Source organism: Amphiura filiformis, chromosome 17, assembly GCF_039555335.1.
Source record: "Amphiura filiformis chromosome 17, Afil_fr2py, whole genome shotgun sequence".
In the NCBI taxonomy this organism is placed as follows: domain Eukaryota; kingdom Metazoa; phylum Echinodermata; class Ophiuroidea; order Amphilepidida; family Amphiuridae; genus Amphiura; species Amphiura filiformis.
In genome coordinates, this window is record NC_092644.1 from 20186851 (window position 1) to 20206317 (window position 19467).

Sequence of the window (19467 nt, forward strand, 5' to 3'; positions counted from 1 at the left end):
TCAGGTGGAAAAACTCACAAATTCAACTACTCTCTGACGCAAATGAAAAACCTTCCTCCGATATACAGAAGACGCCTCAAAAACAAACCATGGCGGCTTGAAACACAGAAAGTATGCTAGATAGCATCATGCAAGATCACACCAAGTTAGGGCTTGGCTTACGAAGCAAGCAAGCCCAAGTCATTACAGTTCAGGAACAGTAGCTGCTGTGGCAGCAGAATGTCCTCAGTTGCTCAAATCTATCTTAGATGCTCAATACTCTCTTTTATTTAATCAGATTAAATTTCGCTTTACGTGGCGGGCAAGAACATCGCAATCTCAGGTAGAAAAACTCGCAAATTCAACTGCTCTCTGACACAAATGAAGAAACCTTCCTCGGATATACAGAAGACGCCTCAAAAACAAACCATGCGGCTTGAAACACATAAAGTATGCTAGATAGCATCATGCAAGACTGCGCCAAGTTAGGGCTTGGCTTATGAAGGAAGCAATCCCAAGTCATTACAGTTCAGGAAGAGGAGCTGCTGTGGCAGCAGAATGTCCTCGGTTGCTCAAATCCATCTCAGATGCTCAACATTCTCTTCTATTTAATCGGATTAAATTCCGCTTTTAATATGTGGTGGGCAAGAACATCGCAATCTCAGGTGGAAAAACTTGCAAATTCAACTGCTATCTGACGCACATGAAAAAACCTTAAATTTCGCTTTTCGTGGCGGGCAAGAACATCGCAATCTCAGGTAGAAAAACTCGCAAATTCAACTGCTCTCTGACACAAATGAAGAAACCTTCCTCGGATATACAGAAGACGCCTCAAAAACAAACCATGCGGCTTGAAACACATAAAGTATGCTAGATAGCATCATGCAAGATTGCGCCAAGTTAGGGCTTGGCTTATGAAGGAAGCAATCCCAAGTCATTACAGTTCAGGAAGAGGAGCTGCTGTGGCAGCAGAATGTCCTCGGTTGCTCAAATTCATCTCAGATGCTCAACATTCTCTTCTTTTTAATCGGATTAAATTCCGCTAATATGTGGTGAGCAAGAACATCGCAATCTCAGGTGGAAAAACTTGCAAATTCAACTGCTATCTGACGCACATGAAAAAACCTTAAATTTCGCTTTTCGTGGCGGGAAAGAACATTGCAATCTCAGGTGGAAAACTCCCGAATTCAAATGCTAACAAACGGAAACTAAAAAACATTCCTAAGATACACAGAAGACACCTCAAAAACAAACTGTGGTGGCTTGAAACACAGAAATTATGCTAAATAGCATCATGCAAGATCGTGCCAAGTTAGGGCTTGGCTTACAAAGGAAGCAAGCCAATTCATTAATGTTCTGGAAGAGGAGCTGCTGTATATGGCAGCAGAATGTCCTCGGTTGCTCAAATCCATCTCCGATGCTCAACATTCTCTTCTATTTAATCGGATTAAATTTCGCTTTACGTGGCGGGCAAGAACATCACAATCTCAGGTAGAAAAACTTTCAAATTCACCTGCTCTCTGACGCAAATGAAGAAACCTTCCTCCGATAAACGAAAGACGATTCAAAAACAAACCATGCAGCTTGAAACACAGAAAGTATGCTAAATAGTGTCATGCAAGATTTCCATCACAATCGGGAACAGTGTTATCCTGCCCTCGTCGACAATAAAAGATCTTGGTGTTGTATTCGACAGCACAATGTCGATGACTGATCATGTAAAATCCACCATCAAAACATTTACAGAATACGTCGCTTTATCACAGTTGAGTTGCTATCACCTCGTCCGGTCACTGATTTTGTCACGCTTAGATTATGCGAATTCATCACTCTATGGCATCTCAGCGAAAGACATATAGAAGTTGCAAACTTTACAGAACAGGGCGGCAAGAATTGTCTTCAGATCCAACAGAAGGGAACCATCCACGCCACTCCTCAGAGAGCTCCACTGGTTACCAGTTAATGCCCGGATTATATTCAAACTCATGTTATTCACTTTCAAAAGCTTCAACGCACACCTCCCAGCTTACTTGGCCGACCTCCTTATTCAGTACATCCCGCACAGATCTAACTTAAGATCAGGTGACGACGCACATCTTCTCAACATCCCTCGTACCAGCCGGGCTGCTGGTGACATAGCTCTCCATGCAGCTGCTCTGCATATCTGGAACCATCTTCCTGCTCATATTCGTCAATGTACCACCATCCAAAGTTTCAAGAAATCTCTCAAATTCCACCTATTTCCAAAATACTGAGTTCTCCACCTTTGCGTAATTTCCTGGTTTTCTCGTTATGTTTTAATAATGTATATTTTGCTTCACTGTATGAGTGTTTTATGATTGTAACGTAAGATGGTAGCGTAAGATTTTAGATTAAGATAGTATCATTAAGTCATTTCTTGTAAAGTGCTTTGACCTGTTTGATAAGGTGCTTAATAAGTGTCATTTTATTATTATTATTATTATTATAAGATCGTGCCAAATTAGGGCTTGGCTTACAAAGGAAGCAAGCCCCAGTCATTACAATTCAGGAAGAGGAGCTGCTGTGGCAGAAGAATGTCCTCGGTTGCTCAAATCCATCTCAGATGCTCAACATTCTCTTCTATTTAATCGGATTAAATTCCGCTTTTAATATGTGGTGACAAGAACATCGCAATCTCAGGTGGAAAAACTCACCAATTTAACTGCTCTCTGACGCAAGTGAAGAAACCTTCTTCCGATATATAAACCTTCTTCTGATATATAGAAGACGCCTCAAAAACAAATTGTGGCAGCTTGAAACACAGAAAGTATATTAGATAGCGTCATGCAAGATGGCGCCAAGTTAGGGCTTGGCTTACGAAGCAAGCAAGCCCAAGTCATTACAGTTCAGGAAGAGGAGCTGCTGTGCATGGCAGCAGAATGTCCTCGGTTGCTCAAATCCATCTCAGATGCTCAACACTCTCTACTATTTAATCAGATTAAATTTCGCTTTACATGGCGGGCAAGAACATCGCAATCTCAAGTGGCAAAACTTGCAAATTCAACTGCTCTCTGACACAAATGAAGAAACCTTCCTCCGATATATGGAAGACACCTCAAAAACAAACCGTGGCGGCTTGAAACACAATAAGTAACAACCTAGAGTAGTTGACGCCTATGAAAATTAAAAGGATAGGCTGCGCTGCATTGTCACCATATTGAAGGAATATGAATTCCACTGCCCCCAGAAGATCAACGGCCAGACGCTGGGCTGTATCTGCAGCAAGTGTGGTTTACATGCTAACCACTCAGACACCATAAATTGGCAGTATTTTATCCAATATTTGCAAGCAAGAAGGCATAGGGGGGTATCGAACCAATCATTTGCTCCGTGCAACAGCAGCATCACGTTTGTTCAATCAATCCATAGATGAACAACTAATATGTGGAATAACAGGACATAGGTCAAATGCTGTTCGCAATTACAAGCGCATGACCACCACCCTAAAACGCAAAGTAACTTTGTTGTTCATGGTATAATGCCTAAGAAGCCCGCAACACATAATGCCCCTCTTGTACATCCACTGTTGTAGCACCCAAGAAGCCCACAACACAAAGTGCACCTTCTTGTACATCCACTGTTGTTACTGAGAATAGAGGAGGAGGAAAAAGCAATCCAGTAATAACATTTTTCACTGTTTGAGCTTAATCTCTACTATATATGCAAAATTGGACCACTTGGGCAATCATCATACCATGGTAGATATTACTGCATAATTTATGTTAATTTTGGGCAATTCGGGCAGAATCTCTTCTTGCGGAGTAATAGAAAGCATCCTTTGTATTTGTATCTAATATTTTATCTTTAAAGAGCGAGTGATTACACAACAATTATTTACTGCTATCAGAAGTTGACAAACTGACTGACTTTCCATCGAATTGGATTCTTTCCAGCACTTTGCTGCTAGAACGCACTCACATTTTGGATATTGGGTGCATTACATGGAGCTTGGTATTGACAGCTTTTGACAAGCTAGAATCAAAAGCTTACATCCTCAAAATACACCTCACATTTTACTTTGCAGGTTTTACAAGTGGTAATATGTTAAAACTTAATTGAGGCCGAGAACAGTGACCTTACTTGTAAGTCGATGATTTATAACCTACCAAGGGGGTCTTGAGTTTTGCTGTTAGATCCTACATTGACTTTTTGCCCACTTTCACCAACCTCCGAACTTGGGGTAAAAGACTTAAAGAGTCAATGCGAAATGCAAGTTATGCCACAACACTCAAACCCTCTGTCACGTTTTGAACAATTGCTCTGTGTCTCTCCAGCAAAGTTGGTATACTGGCGGCACAAAAGTATCCTCACATATATTGTTAATGTGCTGTCTAAAACCATCAAAGACAATTGTATTGTTTTTGCCGACCTCCCCGGATACACAATAACGGGTGGCACTCTTCCACCAAATATCCTGCCAACTGCCCAAAAACTTGATCTTATCATCACTGACAACCAAAAAATGTCCATTCATATATTCAAGCTTACCGTTCCTCTAGAAACAAACATCAAAATCGCCCACAAGCATAAATTTTCCAAGTACCAACCTTTGCAGTCTGATATCATCCAAAAAGGTTTCAAATGTTACCTGAACTGTTTTGAAATTGGGTCCAGGGGTCTGGTTACAAATGAGAATGTGGGATGATTGTGTGATGTCTTTAAATTTGCAGGTACCAAATTCTCCAAGCAATTGGTCCGGGAGATTAGTAAGATCATGCTCGTCAGCAACTTTACAATCTGGAACACCCAAAATGAACCCCATTGGGATGCGGTTCTTTACCTCATCTCGCTCCCCTTGCTTGCTGCCTTGTATCTCTCCCCCACGTCCTCATTTGTTGTGTTAAAAATCAATGTTGGTATGTGTATTCTATTGTAGTTGTATATTAAAATATAAACACAGATTTTATAACATTTCACTACACGGTGTTTCACACAAAGGCGATCTTCAGGTGAATAAATGAAAAACAAGATGGCCAAGGGCCTTTCCAAATCAAAAACGTCGTAACCTAGCAACGAAATATAAAGCATACTTTTACTTCTTAGTAGTTGTATATTATATAAATTGGAAGCCATCCATATCAGAACCAAAAGACCCAGACTGAACCGTGACAAAGGGTTAGACATCGACCCTGTTTGGGACAACCTCCTGACCCCCTGGAAACCAAGGGGGCGCCATCACATCTTCAAGCTTGACGTCATCTACATCTATGACGTCATCGGAGGTGTTCCAACAACATCACTAGCAACAACAAATCTTCAGAGCAATAACATCTGCTGAAGACGCGGTTGACTCGGTGAAAGCGCCCGGTGAGTGTACTAAAATGAGTAGCGTAGAAGTCTAACATTGCTTCCTATTTACGTTACCGCTACGTATGAATATACATCATTATATTATATAAATTGTGTTTTGTGCTGCCTTTGTAGGCCCTCCTGCCTGCCAACACAGGTTTTCAGAGTGTCCTGGGGGTGTTTGTATATTCTTTTGTTAATTTTTATGTTTTTTATGATGTGATTAATAAAGAATGATTGTATAATATATTGTCAGCACATACATGGCAGTAATGAGGGGAGGAAGTTACTGGAATAGTTTCTTTACTTACTTGTAATGAGATACCATTGATAACGTCCACTGGATCTATGACGTTGCCTAGCGATTTGCTCATCTTGCGACCGTGAGCATCATGCACCATGGAATGTAGGTAGACCTGCAAGAGTAAAAGAGATATACATGGTCATCACAAATAATGTCCATACATTTTGTTACAAGTATGTACTGTATGAAATTGGGACTACTGGGTGTGAAACAAGTTGGATTAACTGCAGGGACTGCCTTTTGAGGAGAGCGAGAGCAATAATTATTGCGGCTCTCCTTAAATCTGAAATAGGAGAGTGATTTTAGCTCTCCTTAGTTGACCATTCTCTCCTTACATTCTATTGTAAATGCTCTAAACAGCTCTCCTTGAAGGATCTCCTGCAAATTCAAAAAGACAGTCCCTGTAACTGTGACATGGACCAAGTGAGGTTGGACTAAATGGGTCTAGATCAAGTGGGATTGGACCATGTGGCATTGGCCTTAGTGGGAGTGGCCCCTGAATGTTGAGTTCACCTGAGAGACAACTTGGCCACATGGGATGCATGCATTTTGATGGTAAAGGAAATGTGGCCTAATGGTTCAACAGGGTATTTGCCTTTGGTGCCCAAGGATCTGGGTTCAATTCCTGGTGGTGACCATTTGCTGGGTATTGACTTGGTTAACAAGGTGGTTTGCCTGCTTTCGCGACTGCCCGCTCTGTGGTCACAAATAGATTGTCGAAACTATGGGTGAACACGTGCATAGTAAATATTCATTTGAGACATTTTACAAGTTGACCTAAAATGATCTTTGACCTCAGTGTGTGACCTTGAACACTACCATTACAATCATGGAAGTTCCCAGAGTGCAGTTATGGCTCAAGTTTGCTTGCAATTGGATTCAAACTGTTCACAGGAGACCAGATTTTTCATTTTTTAGCCTATTTTACAAGTTGATCTCAAATGACCTTTGACCTCAGTGTGTGACCTTAAACAACACCATGAGAGTTCCCATAGTGCAGCTATGACCCAGGTTTGCATTTTTCATTTTCAGCCATTTGACCTGAAACTACCTTTAACCTCTGTATGTGACCTTTTGATACCACTAGTAAATGTATGTACCCAGAGTGCAGCTATGACCCAAGTTTGGTTGCAATAGTACTTGAACTGTTCACCTGAGAGCATTTAATCAAAACTTTAACCAAAAATGTCACATACCCCCCCCCCCACACACACACACACCTCCCCCCTACAGTCACACAGCCACACATACATTGGAGCTCATTTTATAGTCTCCTTTCCAAAAATTTGTTTGGCTGGGACAAAATATTATAGACCAATACCAATATAGTTATATAAATATACTGTTGACTTTTAAAATTGACTGTATGGTCCGTATGCACAAAAGAGTTAGAGCGGGTTTAAAGTTAGACCTGTTCTAAGTGCAATTTAGTCCCAGGAGAAAGGACATTTTCCTTAGCATTTGCTATTATTTTTAAACTTTGCATTTGAATCTTTTAAATTTTCTAGCTACTCTAGGAAGGAAATAAGAGTAAAGGACCATTCCTGATGGAGCTAAATTCACAAGTTAGACCCGGTCTAACTCTTATGTGCATACGGACCTAAGTCTTAGCGGTGATATAGCACTAACCTCACGGTTGTTTGATGGGATCATTTATTAGTTTTTCAAACAAAACATGTATAACCAAATTTTAGGCTTAAACAGCTAAAAGTGATATCGTGCTAATGTATACAGATGCTTTTGAGTCGTTTTCAACTTTAATTTCCCCTCTTTACCAAATTATTCACTTTAATAGTATTTTATAAAGCTTTTTCGGATATAAAATGTATGTATTAATGCCAAGATTGGTGGCGCTATTTAGTTACTAGAAATTACCCTTTCAAGCTTTTAATACAAATAATTCCTTTTATTTTTTGATAAAATATGTTTATAAAATTTCCTTGTTGCTTGTTTCACCTATTCCAGCTGTTTTAATGGCGGTATTAATCACCTAACCCTTGCAAATAAAGAAATATGATTTAGGATAAATAGCGCCATCTATAGTTTGCATTTAGTTAATAATGAAGCCAATTCTATATACATCAAACAGCCGTGACCTATAGAATCAAGACAAGCAAGCAATGCTGTAGGATCTCTCTAAAATCTTTTTTACATCTTCACATGCTTGAACACTTCTTACATTTTTAAATTAAAATTTATATGCAATTGGTAAATAAGGAGTTTTTCATTAATATTCGTAAATTCTGTTTTTATTCTAGTGTTTCATCACTTTAGCCCTTCACCTACATACCATGCACCTGTGAATTTGTGATGTCAGTCATAGACACAGAACTAGAAGGAAATGAAATTACCTAAAAGGCAAAATTTAATTCCCTTTGAACAAAAAAGTTTCATTATTGCGAAATACAATACTAGAAGGAAATAAATGGCACAAAAGGACAAATTTAGATTTGTGTAAAAAAACATATGTCAAAACCAAGCAAATAATACTGTAGGGCTCACACTAAAATGTTTTCACATCTTTACACGATAAATCACCTTTTTAATATAGGCATATCTAAGTGATCAAATAAGTAGTTCATTAGTAAATTCTGTTTTAATCTAGAAATGCATCGCTTTGTCCTACACCTGACCTGCGACAATTCATACTCCTGTGCATTTGTGAAGTCGTGCATATCCCTGTTTTTATTGTGAAATACACAATGTTCCAGAAGGAAATGAAACCATGAGAGGCCAAATTTAGGAAAGTGTAAATCCCCTTTTGTACAATAAAGCTACATACAGTGGGGCAGAGTAGGCTGCTTTATTTGGTCCAGTCTGTTACATTGTGTCAAATTTTATACTTCGAGACTTTTAATGAACTAGAAAGTATCATTAATGGCCAAAATAACTACCACAGGCCTTGTTTGCAAGGCGGTACTGAATATAAACCTGCTGTTCATCTTAACAATTGGTCTACATGGCAGATACCAAGCCAAAGCATATGAGGAAGTTGAGATTTGGAATACAACACGCTGCGAGACCTATTACACCAACTTGTCCCAAGTGTTTAACATATCTGCACACAATCACAGTTGCCTGAGAGTAGTGTCGCCTCCCGGAATGGGAATACGCATGGATCTTCTCATGGTTGACAGGGATTGGTCTATATATGACTACTTCTATTTCCAGTATGACAGGAGAGAATGTGGAGAAGAACAAGTCGGTGCATTTTTGGGCGTGGCAAAACGATGCAGCTATGAATTTAACACAAATCTGCTGGAAATTCATCTCACCACATCGATCACTGTACAATTTACAAACTTTTCCATTGATGAAAACCCACTAACTCCAGTTTGTGACTTCTCTGATTTTGTTGGTCTAAATCAAGATCAATCTTGTGCCAATCTGAAATATTATGATGATATTCATGTAATCACTCATGAAATCACAACGTATCAGGAACTGGTGGAACAACACCCACCTCTGGCCCCAGCCATGGAATTAACAGAAAATCTAGATCAGTATTTTGATGCAAGTGAATTGCCACCACTGCAGTTACCTGTTGCAAGTAAGCTTAATTTTTTAACACTATATTATGATTTTGGGAAACTATAGACAGGGTTATGCTAAAATAACACTAAGAATAATCTTGTATGTTGTTTTAAAAATAAAACTTCTAAACAAGGCAAACACAATATAATGATGTACATTCCATGTGTAGTGGTAAATGAATAAATCTCTCCACTCAACACAAGTTATGGATTATGGAAAAATCTTAGATCCCCTTTACGCAGAGCCTGAAGTCGATTTCAGTTAAATTTGAATTAGACTTCAACTGTGTGTTAACAGGGCCGTTGTGTTTTGAGCTCAACTTTAAATAAAATGTCTAATGATGACCCAGAGCAACTTACTTTTGTCAAATTCAAACTCGACTATAAATCATGACTTTGCAGTGTATCAAACATGCAATTAGAAGTCAAGTTCATAGTGGTAATTTGAAGCATGAGTAAGTGACCGCGTAAAAGTCAAATTTCCCATTTGTTTTGAAGTTGACTGATGTGTATACACCCCATCAATAAATAGTTTATGCTATTAATCTGAATTCAATGTCACAATTGAATTTGACTTCTATGTAAACAGGGTCTTATACTTAAATCCAAGCATAATATAACAGCCCAAGAATAATATATTCCAGCCCATCATATGATTTTGATACATTTTTTTTTTAACCAGTCAGTCTGGCGAACACACACTTGGGTCCTAATGGTACCAGGCTCAAGCAAATTGCTCAAGCCAAGCTTATCATAATAAGCATGCTGGCCTGTACAGAGAGAAAAAAAGAAATATACCGTACTGACGCGAGTATAGTACCACCTTCGAGTATAGTCCCACCCCAAATTTTCGAAAAATTTCAGAAATTAAAATTTTTTTAAAATTTTTTTTTTTAAAGATATTTATTTTTTCGGCTTTGGAGTGTCTCTGGACCTACCTAGACCTAAATGCTAGGATCATACATGGTTGATTAAAAAAAAAATTGTAGGCCTATGTGTTTTGAATAAATTTGTACTCGTGTCATACTCTATTAATGATTTCAAAATGCATTGAATTTGTATGCATTTTGAAATCATGAATGATCCTAGCATTTAGGTTTAGGTCCAGGGACACTACAAAGCGGAAAAAATAAATAACTTAAAAAAAAAAAAAAAAAAAAATTGAGTCTAGTCCCACCCCCAGTTTTCAAAAAATGTTCACCCAAAAACGGGGTGGGACTATACTTGCGTCTGTACGGTAATTGAAGAAAAAGTACAAGGAAAAGAATGACCATGCACTCACAACAAATCACAACAATCAATTTTGGTCTTGGTCTATTGGGTCCACAGAATTAGAGAAGGAGAACCGGGACCTGACCACCATCTTGATACAGGCATGGAGCAAAAACTGGGGGTATTCGGTTTCCCTCGGAATGCTCTTGAGGCATTCGTTGTCATGCAAGTGCGACATTGCATAATAAGCATAATTTGACACGCTTCATGATGAAATGCGTTCATGAGTGCAACACACTAAAGATGAGATGCAGAGGCAAGGACCCGAATACCCTCAATTTTCACCCCATAGCTGACGGCGCGATTGTACATGGCAGTATAGGGAGTCCCGGTTCTCTTTCTCTAATGCTGTGATTGGGTCTTACATGTAGTCTACACATGCCGCCTAACCATCTGCATCGTAACGTAAGCGCACACAACACTAGAATTGAAAAAAAGAGAGCAAGAAAAGGAATGGCTACTACTAGCTCTCAACAAATCAAGTGAACTATTTTACTCTTAGTCCTTGGGTCGAAAAATAAGAAATTGGGTATTCTTATGCCATGCCATATATGCCCTGATGCAAAAGCTTATTTGGAAGAGTAATTGCCCACATAATTTTTCCCATTATAAGGTTTAATTATAAAAGACGAGTGCAATTTCTGAATTTAGATTATTTTCAAATAAAGCTTGAAATGGGATTTTCTGGGAAACTAATCAAAAATCAATCTTTTCTTACATATATTATGACCATTGTGATCAAACAAAACTAGTTGGGCCACTTGTGTCAACAAACAGAATATGCTTTTATACTTTGATATATAATTTCTTTTTCTAAAAAAAACTTTTTGAGATATTCTTAAAGGTCTTGGGTGAACTTAGAACTTGTGAACCCTTTTTAAGGCCAAAATAAATTTGTTATGTTGCCCTCAAGTGGGAAAAATGATAAAGTTGGGTCGGTCGGTCAATCATCTTTTTTTTCTTTCTTTTTTTTATATTTTTTAACCTTTAGTTTTTAAAACTCCCTACTAAATATTAAATATTGTTTCTTCCATCAGGGACATTTGTCAATTTTGACTACTGGATACTTATTAGATAATCAATTTAAGACCAGTCTTTCAATAAAATATTAATTTGAAGTGAATTACATTGATTTTATGAACATATCTGTAAAACTTGTCATTCAAAAAAAAAATGCGACCCTGATTTTTCAGGATTTAGAGTTGGTCGATGAGGGCAACACAACAAAAAAAATTTTGGCCTGATAGGGGAGACACTTTTAACAGGTTTTTTTCTCATGCCTATTCTCAGATGTTACATGTGTTGGCAAACTCCCACAGTGTCCGATGGGGTGTTCATGTTCTCTTGCTTATCAACAGTTTGACATCCACTGTTCTGCTATTTCTACCAAAACAAGTATCCTTCTACTATATGTCATGACTGCTTCCAGCTCTACCTGTAGCACAACTGCACTTGATATCTCCAGCAGACAACTCCAAGACATTCAGACCGGATCTTTCTCAAAACTCACGGATATCACCTACTTACTTGCATCTAGCAATGATCTAGAAACACTTCATAGTGAGACATTCAAAGGTTTGGACCAGCTCCAAGTATTGGATCTCTCAAATAACAGGTTTTCAAATATTACTAAAGGTGTATTCTTAGGTCTTGTACATTTAAGTCAATTGTATCTAAATGGAAATGAGCTGAGATCAATAACATCTGACATGTTTTTTGGGTTAAGTAATTTGGAAGTGCTTTATATCACAGAAAACATCGTAACTACAGTGAAGCCTGATGCATTTTTCTTTCTAAAACAGCTTAAGATTGTATCCCTAAGAATGAACCTGATCACCAATTTGTATTTTCAATCATATAGTAAAAGCCTTTGTATTCTAGATGTGTCCAACAATAATGTACACCAGCTCAGTGTCAACATGTCCCAGTATTTTCCAAACCTAACTCATTTATATCTATATAGTAATGCCATTGCAAACATTGAACAAATCACCTTTGAACTGATTCCCAACTTGTCTGTATTGTATCTCTATGACAATGTCTTCAAAACACTACCTAGTATATTGTCAAACTTTCAAAGATTAAAACGGTTATTGCTTGATTTGAACATGATCCATGATCTTGATGTCAACTTACTTGATAAATTTAAAAAAATTTCTATTCTTTCACTGGCTTCTAATAAGATAACAACATTGCCATCAAACCTATTTGATAATCTCACCAGTCTGACAGATCTATACCTTCATAACAACATGATATCTGAACTTGATGTAAAATTATTTGATAAGTTAACAAATTTATCTATTCTTTCACTGCATTCTAATAAGATAACAACATTGTCATCAAACCTATTTGATAATCTCACTAGTCTGACTGAACTATACCTTTATAGCAACATGATATCTGAACTTGATGTGAAATTATTTGACAAGTTAACAAATTTATCTATTCTTTCACTGCATTCTAATAAGATTTCAACATTGTCATCAAACCTATTTGATAATCTCACCAGTCTGACTGAACTACACCTTCATAACAACATGATATCTCAACTTGATGTGAAATTATTTGACAAGTTAACAAATCTATCTATTCTTTGGCTGCATTCTAATAAGATAGCAACATTGCCATCAAGCCTATTTGAAAATCTTGCCAATTTGATAGAACTGGACCTGTATGAAAATAGTATTTCAGAGCTTGATCGCAATATCTTTCAAAATTTACATCACATGCAGTCACTGTACTTACATAATAATACAATACACAGACTCCCATTTGACATATTTCAGAATTTAAGCAACTTGAGAGTACTTATTCTCTATGGCAACATGATATCAAAGCTTGATGGCAAATTGTTTTGCAAGTTAAAAAACTTGACATATCTTTCACTACATACAAATAAACTTTCTATCTTACCATCAAACCTATTTGATAATCTCACCAGTCTGACAGAACTACACCTTCATAACAACACGATATCTGAACTTGATGTGAAATTATATGATAAGTTAACAAATTTATCTATTCTTTCACTGCATTCTAATAAGATAACAACATTGCCATCAAACCTATTTGATAATCTCACCAGTCTGACTGAACTACACCTTTATAACAACATGATATCTGAACTTGATGTGAAATTATTTGACAAGTTAACAAATTTGTCTATTCTTTCACTGCATTCTAATAAGATAACAACATTGCCATCAAACCTATTTGATAATCTCACCAGTCTGACAGAACTATACCTTCATAACAACATGATATCTGAACTTGATGTGAAATTATTTGATAAGTTACACAATTTATCCATTCTATCACTGTCATCTAATAAGATAACAACATTGCCATCAAACCTATTTGATAATCTCACCAGTCTGACAGAACTATATCTTTATAACAACATGATATCTAAACTTGATGTGAAATTATTTGATAAGTTAACAAATTTATATATTCTTTCACTGCGTTCTAATAAGATAACAACATTGCCATCAAACCTATTTGATAATCCCACCAGTCTGACAGAACTATATCTTTATAACAACATGATATCTGAACTTGATGTGAAATTATTTGATAAGTTACACAATTTATCCATTCTATCACTGTATTCTAATAAGATAGCAACATTGCCATCAAATCTATTTGATAATCTCACCAGTCTGACAAAGTTATACCTTCATAACAACACGATATCCAAACTTAAAGTGAAATTATTTGACAAGTTAACAAATTTATCTATTCTTTCACTGTATTCCAATAAGATAGCAACATTGCCATCAAACCTATTTGATAATCTCACTAGTCTGACAGAACTATACCTTCATAACAACATGATATCCGTACTTGATGTGAAATTATTTGATAAGTTACACAATTTATCTATCCTCTCACTGGATTCTAATATGATAACAACATTGCCACCAGGCATGTTTGATAATCTCACTAGTCTGACAGAACTATACCTTCATAACAACATGATATCCGTACTTGATGTGAAATTACTTGATAACTTAACAAATTTATCTATTCTTTCACTGTATTCTAATAGGATAACAACATTGCCATCAGGCCTGTTTGATAATCTCACCAGTCTGACAGTACTGTCACTGCATGGCAACAGCATAACAACATTGCCATCAGGCCTGTTTGATAATCTTGCCAACTTGAAACAACTATTCCTGCATAACAACAATATTTCAAAGCTTGATCAGAATATATTTCAAAATTTACATCAATTACAGGTGCTTAACTTACGAAATTATACTACACGCAGTCTTCCTCTAACATTACCACCACAAATTTTTGATAAGCTCATCAATTTAAAAGAACTAGCCTTAGGTAACAACATGATATCAGAACTTGACAAAGACATATTTAATGGATTGACACAATTACAGATTCTTGAGTTAAATAACAATTCTTTAACTGATATCCCAATACTTGATGAACTTGGAAATTTACTTCTACTGAACATGCAGCAAAATAGAATAATCACATTAAAAAATACAATATTCCAAAATCTAACAGCATTAACACTCCTGGATTTGAGGAACAACAACATTTCAAAAATAGCACAAAACAGTTTTCTTGGTGTTGGAAATGAATCTATCATTGCAGTTGATTCACCAGAATTATGCTGTTTTGTAAATAACCACGATCAATGTATACCCACTGAACCAAAATCACCTTATTTGACTTGTAAACAACTTTTAACTAACAACTGGGTCAGAAGTTCCATGTGGATACTTGGCATGTTTGCTCTAGCATTTAATGGTTTTGTTGTTGTTTACGGCTGTATTGAAATAAAGTATGGTAATATGTATAAAGATAAGCTGTATAACCTATATGAAAAAAATATATACATGTTATTATATAAAGAAAAGCTGCCCCAGATAATATACATTACAAACCTAGCTATAGCAGATTTCATTATGGGTATCTATATGATTATAATTGCTATTGCTGACCTACAATTTGGCCACCAATTCCCATTAAAAGCTAATAATTGGCGTAACAGCTTTACATGTAAGTTGGCAGGCTTTCTATCTGTTCTCTCAGGTGAAGCTTCACTTTTCATTCTAACTTTGGTAAGTATTGAGAGGCTGTCAGCTTTTATTTGGCCATGGAAACATCATCTCCAAAGAATTTATCCCAGCAGTACAAAAGGCAGATCAAACATTATTGCAGTAATAGTAGCATGGATTTTGGCAATTATTCTTAGTTCAATTCCAGCAGCAATAAGCAATGAAAATCAGTATTTGTATGATGTATCTGAAGTATGCATTGGTCTTCCATTGGCAAGAGATTTGTCATATCAACTCATTTACCACAATGTAACAGTTCCCTTGAAGCCATATAGAGATGATGTAGTGTTACCATATGCTACTACTAGATTAACACACAGTTCAACAGGCCCACCTTATTCAACTGGTCTGTTCTTAGGACTGAACTTCCTGTGTTGTGTTATCATTTTTATATGCTATGCAGCCATATTTGTAAGAGTAATTTGTGTAGGACATATACGTGCAATGCAGATGAGTGTTTCCAGGTTAAAAATTGAGCTTTGGATGACCTTGAAAATGGGAATTATAGTGTTAACTGACCTCCTATGCTGGATGCCTATTATTTGTTTAGGCATCTTAGTTCAAATGGATAAAATTAAAATTTCTCCAGAAATTTTTTCATGGATCGTAGCATTTGTATTGCCAATTAACTCTGCAATAAATCCACTCCTGTACGGAATATGGGCAATTTCATCTAGGCGAAGGGCTTATAAAAGAAGAGCTTATAAACAGAGAGAATGGGATGAAACACTATTGTAAAATAGTTTAATTCAATCCCACGACCACTGACAAGGGGGTGGGTGGGATGGGGGGTAAGGTTTAGAGCAGTTAAGACAACAATTTACAATATATCAATTAACACTAATGTTGTAAATATAAAGCAAGTGCATGAATGCAAACATAAGGATTAATATTGATGAACAAATTGGCAATGTATGGAAAAAATATGCAAGGTATGTTTATGATGAAACAATAAAAAACTTGTGGATTCTCATGCCATCATTAAGTATACGCTGAATGCTGTGTGAGTTAAGTGGAGAGTAATATTAGCTTATCTTCTGCTTATAATTCTCTGGACCCTATGCAGTCATCATGGGATGTAAACATTATTTTCAGCTACCCCTGAAAGTTTTAAGACCCCCAAAGATGCCTTTTCATGCTTAATTTAATATTTAAAGATTAAATTGCCATTTTCTCAAAATATCATTTCTTCAACTTCAACTGCTATGCATTCAACATCTTGCACTGGAATTGCTTCTCACTTGGCAGTCACACATGTTTGGAATTGTAAGACAAGCAATCCTAGGATTCATTTTTATGATATTTTGTCTTTGGTGTCGAATTACAGCTAATTAACTAAAACTAATTAGCAGGGTTTTGTACTACACCTGCAAATTATATCATAACCCTATAGTAAACATTAAATTTATGAAAATATCATATCACAAAATTCTGAACCTGTGTGCCAAGTTTGAAGCATTTTGGGTGAAGGGTTTGTGAAATTGATTTCAAATGATATTTGAAATTAGTATTTTCGAAGATGCAAATGACCTTTGCCTTCACCTGTGACCTTGAACCTTAAATTGTGCAACATAATAGATAATTTTATGTACAGAGTTTGGATTAAGGTGGTACTTCACCCCTTGATAAATTTGTGACTATTTTTGCATTTTTCTCAAAAAATAATAACACGCTGGTAACAAAAGTTATGTATATTATAGGGGCAAGGAATCCAGTTATTACACTGGAATTTCAGTGACCTAAAACAAGCGGTACATTATTTATGATAAGAAAAGAGGTACCGCTAGAATGTACCTCATTTTTTAACACATATAAATGAACCACTTTTGAATCACTGAAATTTCAGTGAAGTAATTTGAATCCTTGCCCCTATAATATACATAACTTTTGTTACCAGTGTGCAGTTATTTTTTGAGAAAAATGCAAAATTAGACACAACATTTATAAGGGGGTGTAGCCAGGGCATAATATAACCGGTATCGCATCACATTTTTCTACACAAGCTAGCCAAATTGCTATGCAATCACACAAACATATGTCATTGCTATATACAGTTATTGCTATACAAATAAAACTTTGTCACAATTTTGCTATGCAAAATTCTGACACTAAATTATGCCCTGGGTGTAGTACCGCCTTAAGTACAAGTAAAATTAGTCATTGTCTTCAATTATTTGTAAGGCAAAAAAAAAAAAAAAAGGTTTGTCTCAAAGCTCACGAGAAATTAAAAAAAAAATGCGAAATGCAAAATCAGACTTTTTTTCATGGTATTTTGAGAAAAAAGTCTGATTTTCGCCGATTTTTTCTGGAAAAAACTAATTTTTTTTTTTTTTTGAAATAAAAAATTTCGATTTGTTTTTGTCAAATCGTGGGATTTTACAAACGCAGCGCAAGCTTTGAGACGAACCTTTTTTTTTGGCCTAATATCACATGCATTGGCTATTCCTGTTGAAACCCATACCACCCTATGGAAGACATGACCTTAATCTTCCAACGGAGATTAAGGTGGTGTGAATTTCAAATGGGTGACTCCAATTGAAATCTACACCCACCAATATGGGAGATTAAGGTCATGTCTTCCATTGGCGGTGTATAATAGATTCAACTTCAATAACCCATAAAATATGTAATCAATTAAATAACTTCAAATCAGATGTAGGGCCAAGTTAATTCTACTGTGTAGAATATACTTTTATCTGTCTAAATTTAAAGGGAATTTCAGAGATCCATCAATGACCAAACAATATGTAAAAATTTCTGAAGTGTCATAGAAATGGTTGATAATTCAGTAAAACCATTTCAAATATTCATGTCCACAAGTCTTTGACATTGAATAAGAACATTAATTCTACTATTACATGGTTGCAGGGTTCCCGCACCTTGACTTGAAGCCTTTAAAATTCAAGGACTTTTCAAGGACTTTCAAGGTCCAAAAGCATGATTTTCAAGGACTTACTACAACACAAAAAGCTGCGTATTAACGGAAGTGACAGCTCCTCTCCACTCCCCAAATTTTGTCAAAATTATACTTTAGATAAAATTCCAATTTTCAAGGACTTTCAAGGACCTTGTGCAAATTTCCAGGACTTTCAAGGCCTTGAAAAGGTGTTTTCAAATTCAAGGACTTTCAAGGACTGTGCGAACCCTGTTGTAGGCTTAGAAATATTACACACACAAATCATCAGGTATTTACAATTTCTAAGAATATTCTAGCAATTTGCAGGATTAGTAGAATTAATGTTCTTATTCAATGTTAAAGAATAAATTGGGTTTTTTTTTTTTATTTTTGATTACACATGGCCACAAGAAAGAACAGCATTTGTTGAATTTGTTCTCTGTATTGAAAATAAAGTATAAATGATAGTATTTTAATAAAGCCTTGTTTCTGTTGCCAGATGATTTTGTCTCTTCGGTCTAAGAAAGTGTATTTACTATATATGGCTTTTGTTGTTTGAATTTTGTAATTTTTTAGCCATTTTACAAGTTGACCTCAAACTACCTTTCACCTCTGTATGTGACCTTTTGATACCACTAATAAATGTATGTACCCATAGTGCAGGTTGCAATAGCACTTGAACTGTTCACCTGAGAGCATTTAAAGTGGTGTTAAAGGCAAGGTTTAGGGAAATCATGAATTCCAACATTTTTGCAAATATCTCCAAAACCTTTCATGATACAACCTTAAGTGAGTTTGTACTTATGTAGGGATATGTTGGCCATGTTATCAAGGTAATAAAACCGTTGCCATGGTAACCAAGCAGTCGCTATTGGCTTCTGACCAATCACATTGAAAGATGGTTTTTTTCTCCTTTTTTTTTGGCAAATCACTTCATTTGTCCCAATAAAAGTATACTCACATGTTGAGTCATGTTCCTGCTCACCTCCACTGATTTTCCCGTAAAAAAATCCCAGTGGAATTCATGAGGGGGGTCAAAGTGAAATTTTTGTTTTTTGGCCACAGATTCCATATTACTTTTTA

At 36.2% G+C, this 19467-nt stretch overlaps 2 protein-coding genes across 2 annotated transcripts in view; one reads left to right on the forward strand and one right to left on the reverse strand.

Moving 5' to 3' along the window:
- Positions 1-19467, reverse strand: part of LOC140137440 (valine--tRNA ligase-like) — an 80249-nt gene that overhangs the window by 13433 nt on the left and 47349 nt on the right. The window contains 1 exon segment of the mRNA XM_072159093.1: positions 5601-5705. Within this exon segment, the coding sequence (XP_072015194.1) occupies positions 5601-5705 (105 nt within the window).
- Positions 8242-14482, forward strand: LOC140138209 (uncharacterized). Its single transcript, XM_072160125.1, has 3 exons — positions 8242-9143; positions 11689-12668; positions 14453-14482. The coding sequence occupies exons 1-3, from the start codon at positions 8471-8473 to the stop codon at positions 14480-14482; spliced, it is 1683 nt and encodes a 560-aa protein (XP_072016226.1). The 5' UTR covers positions 8242-8470.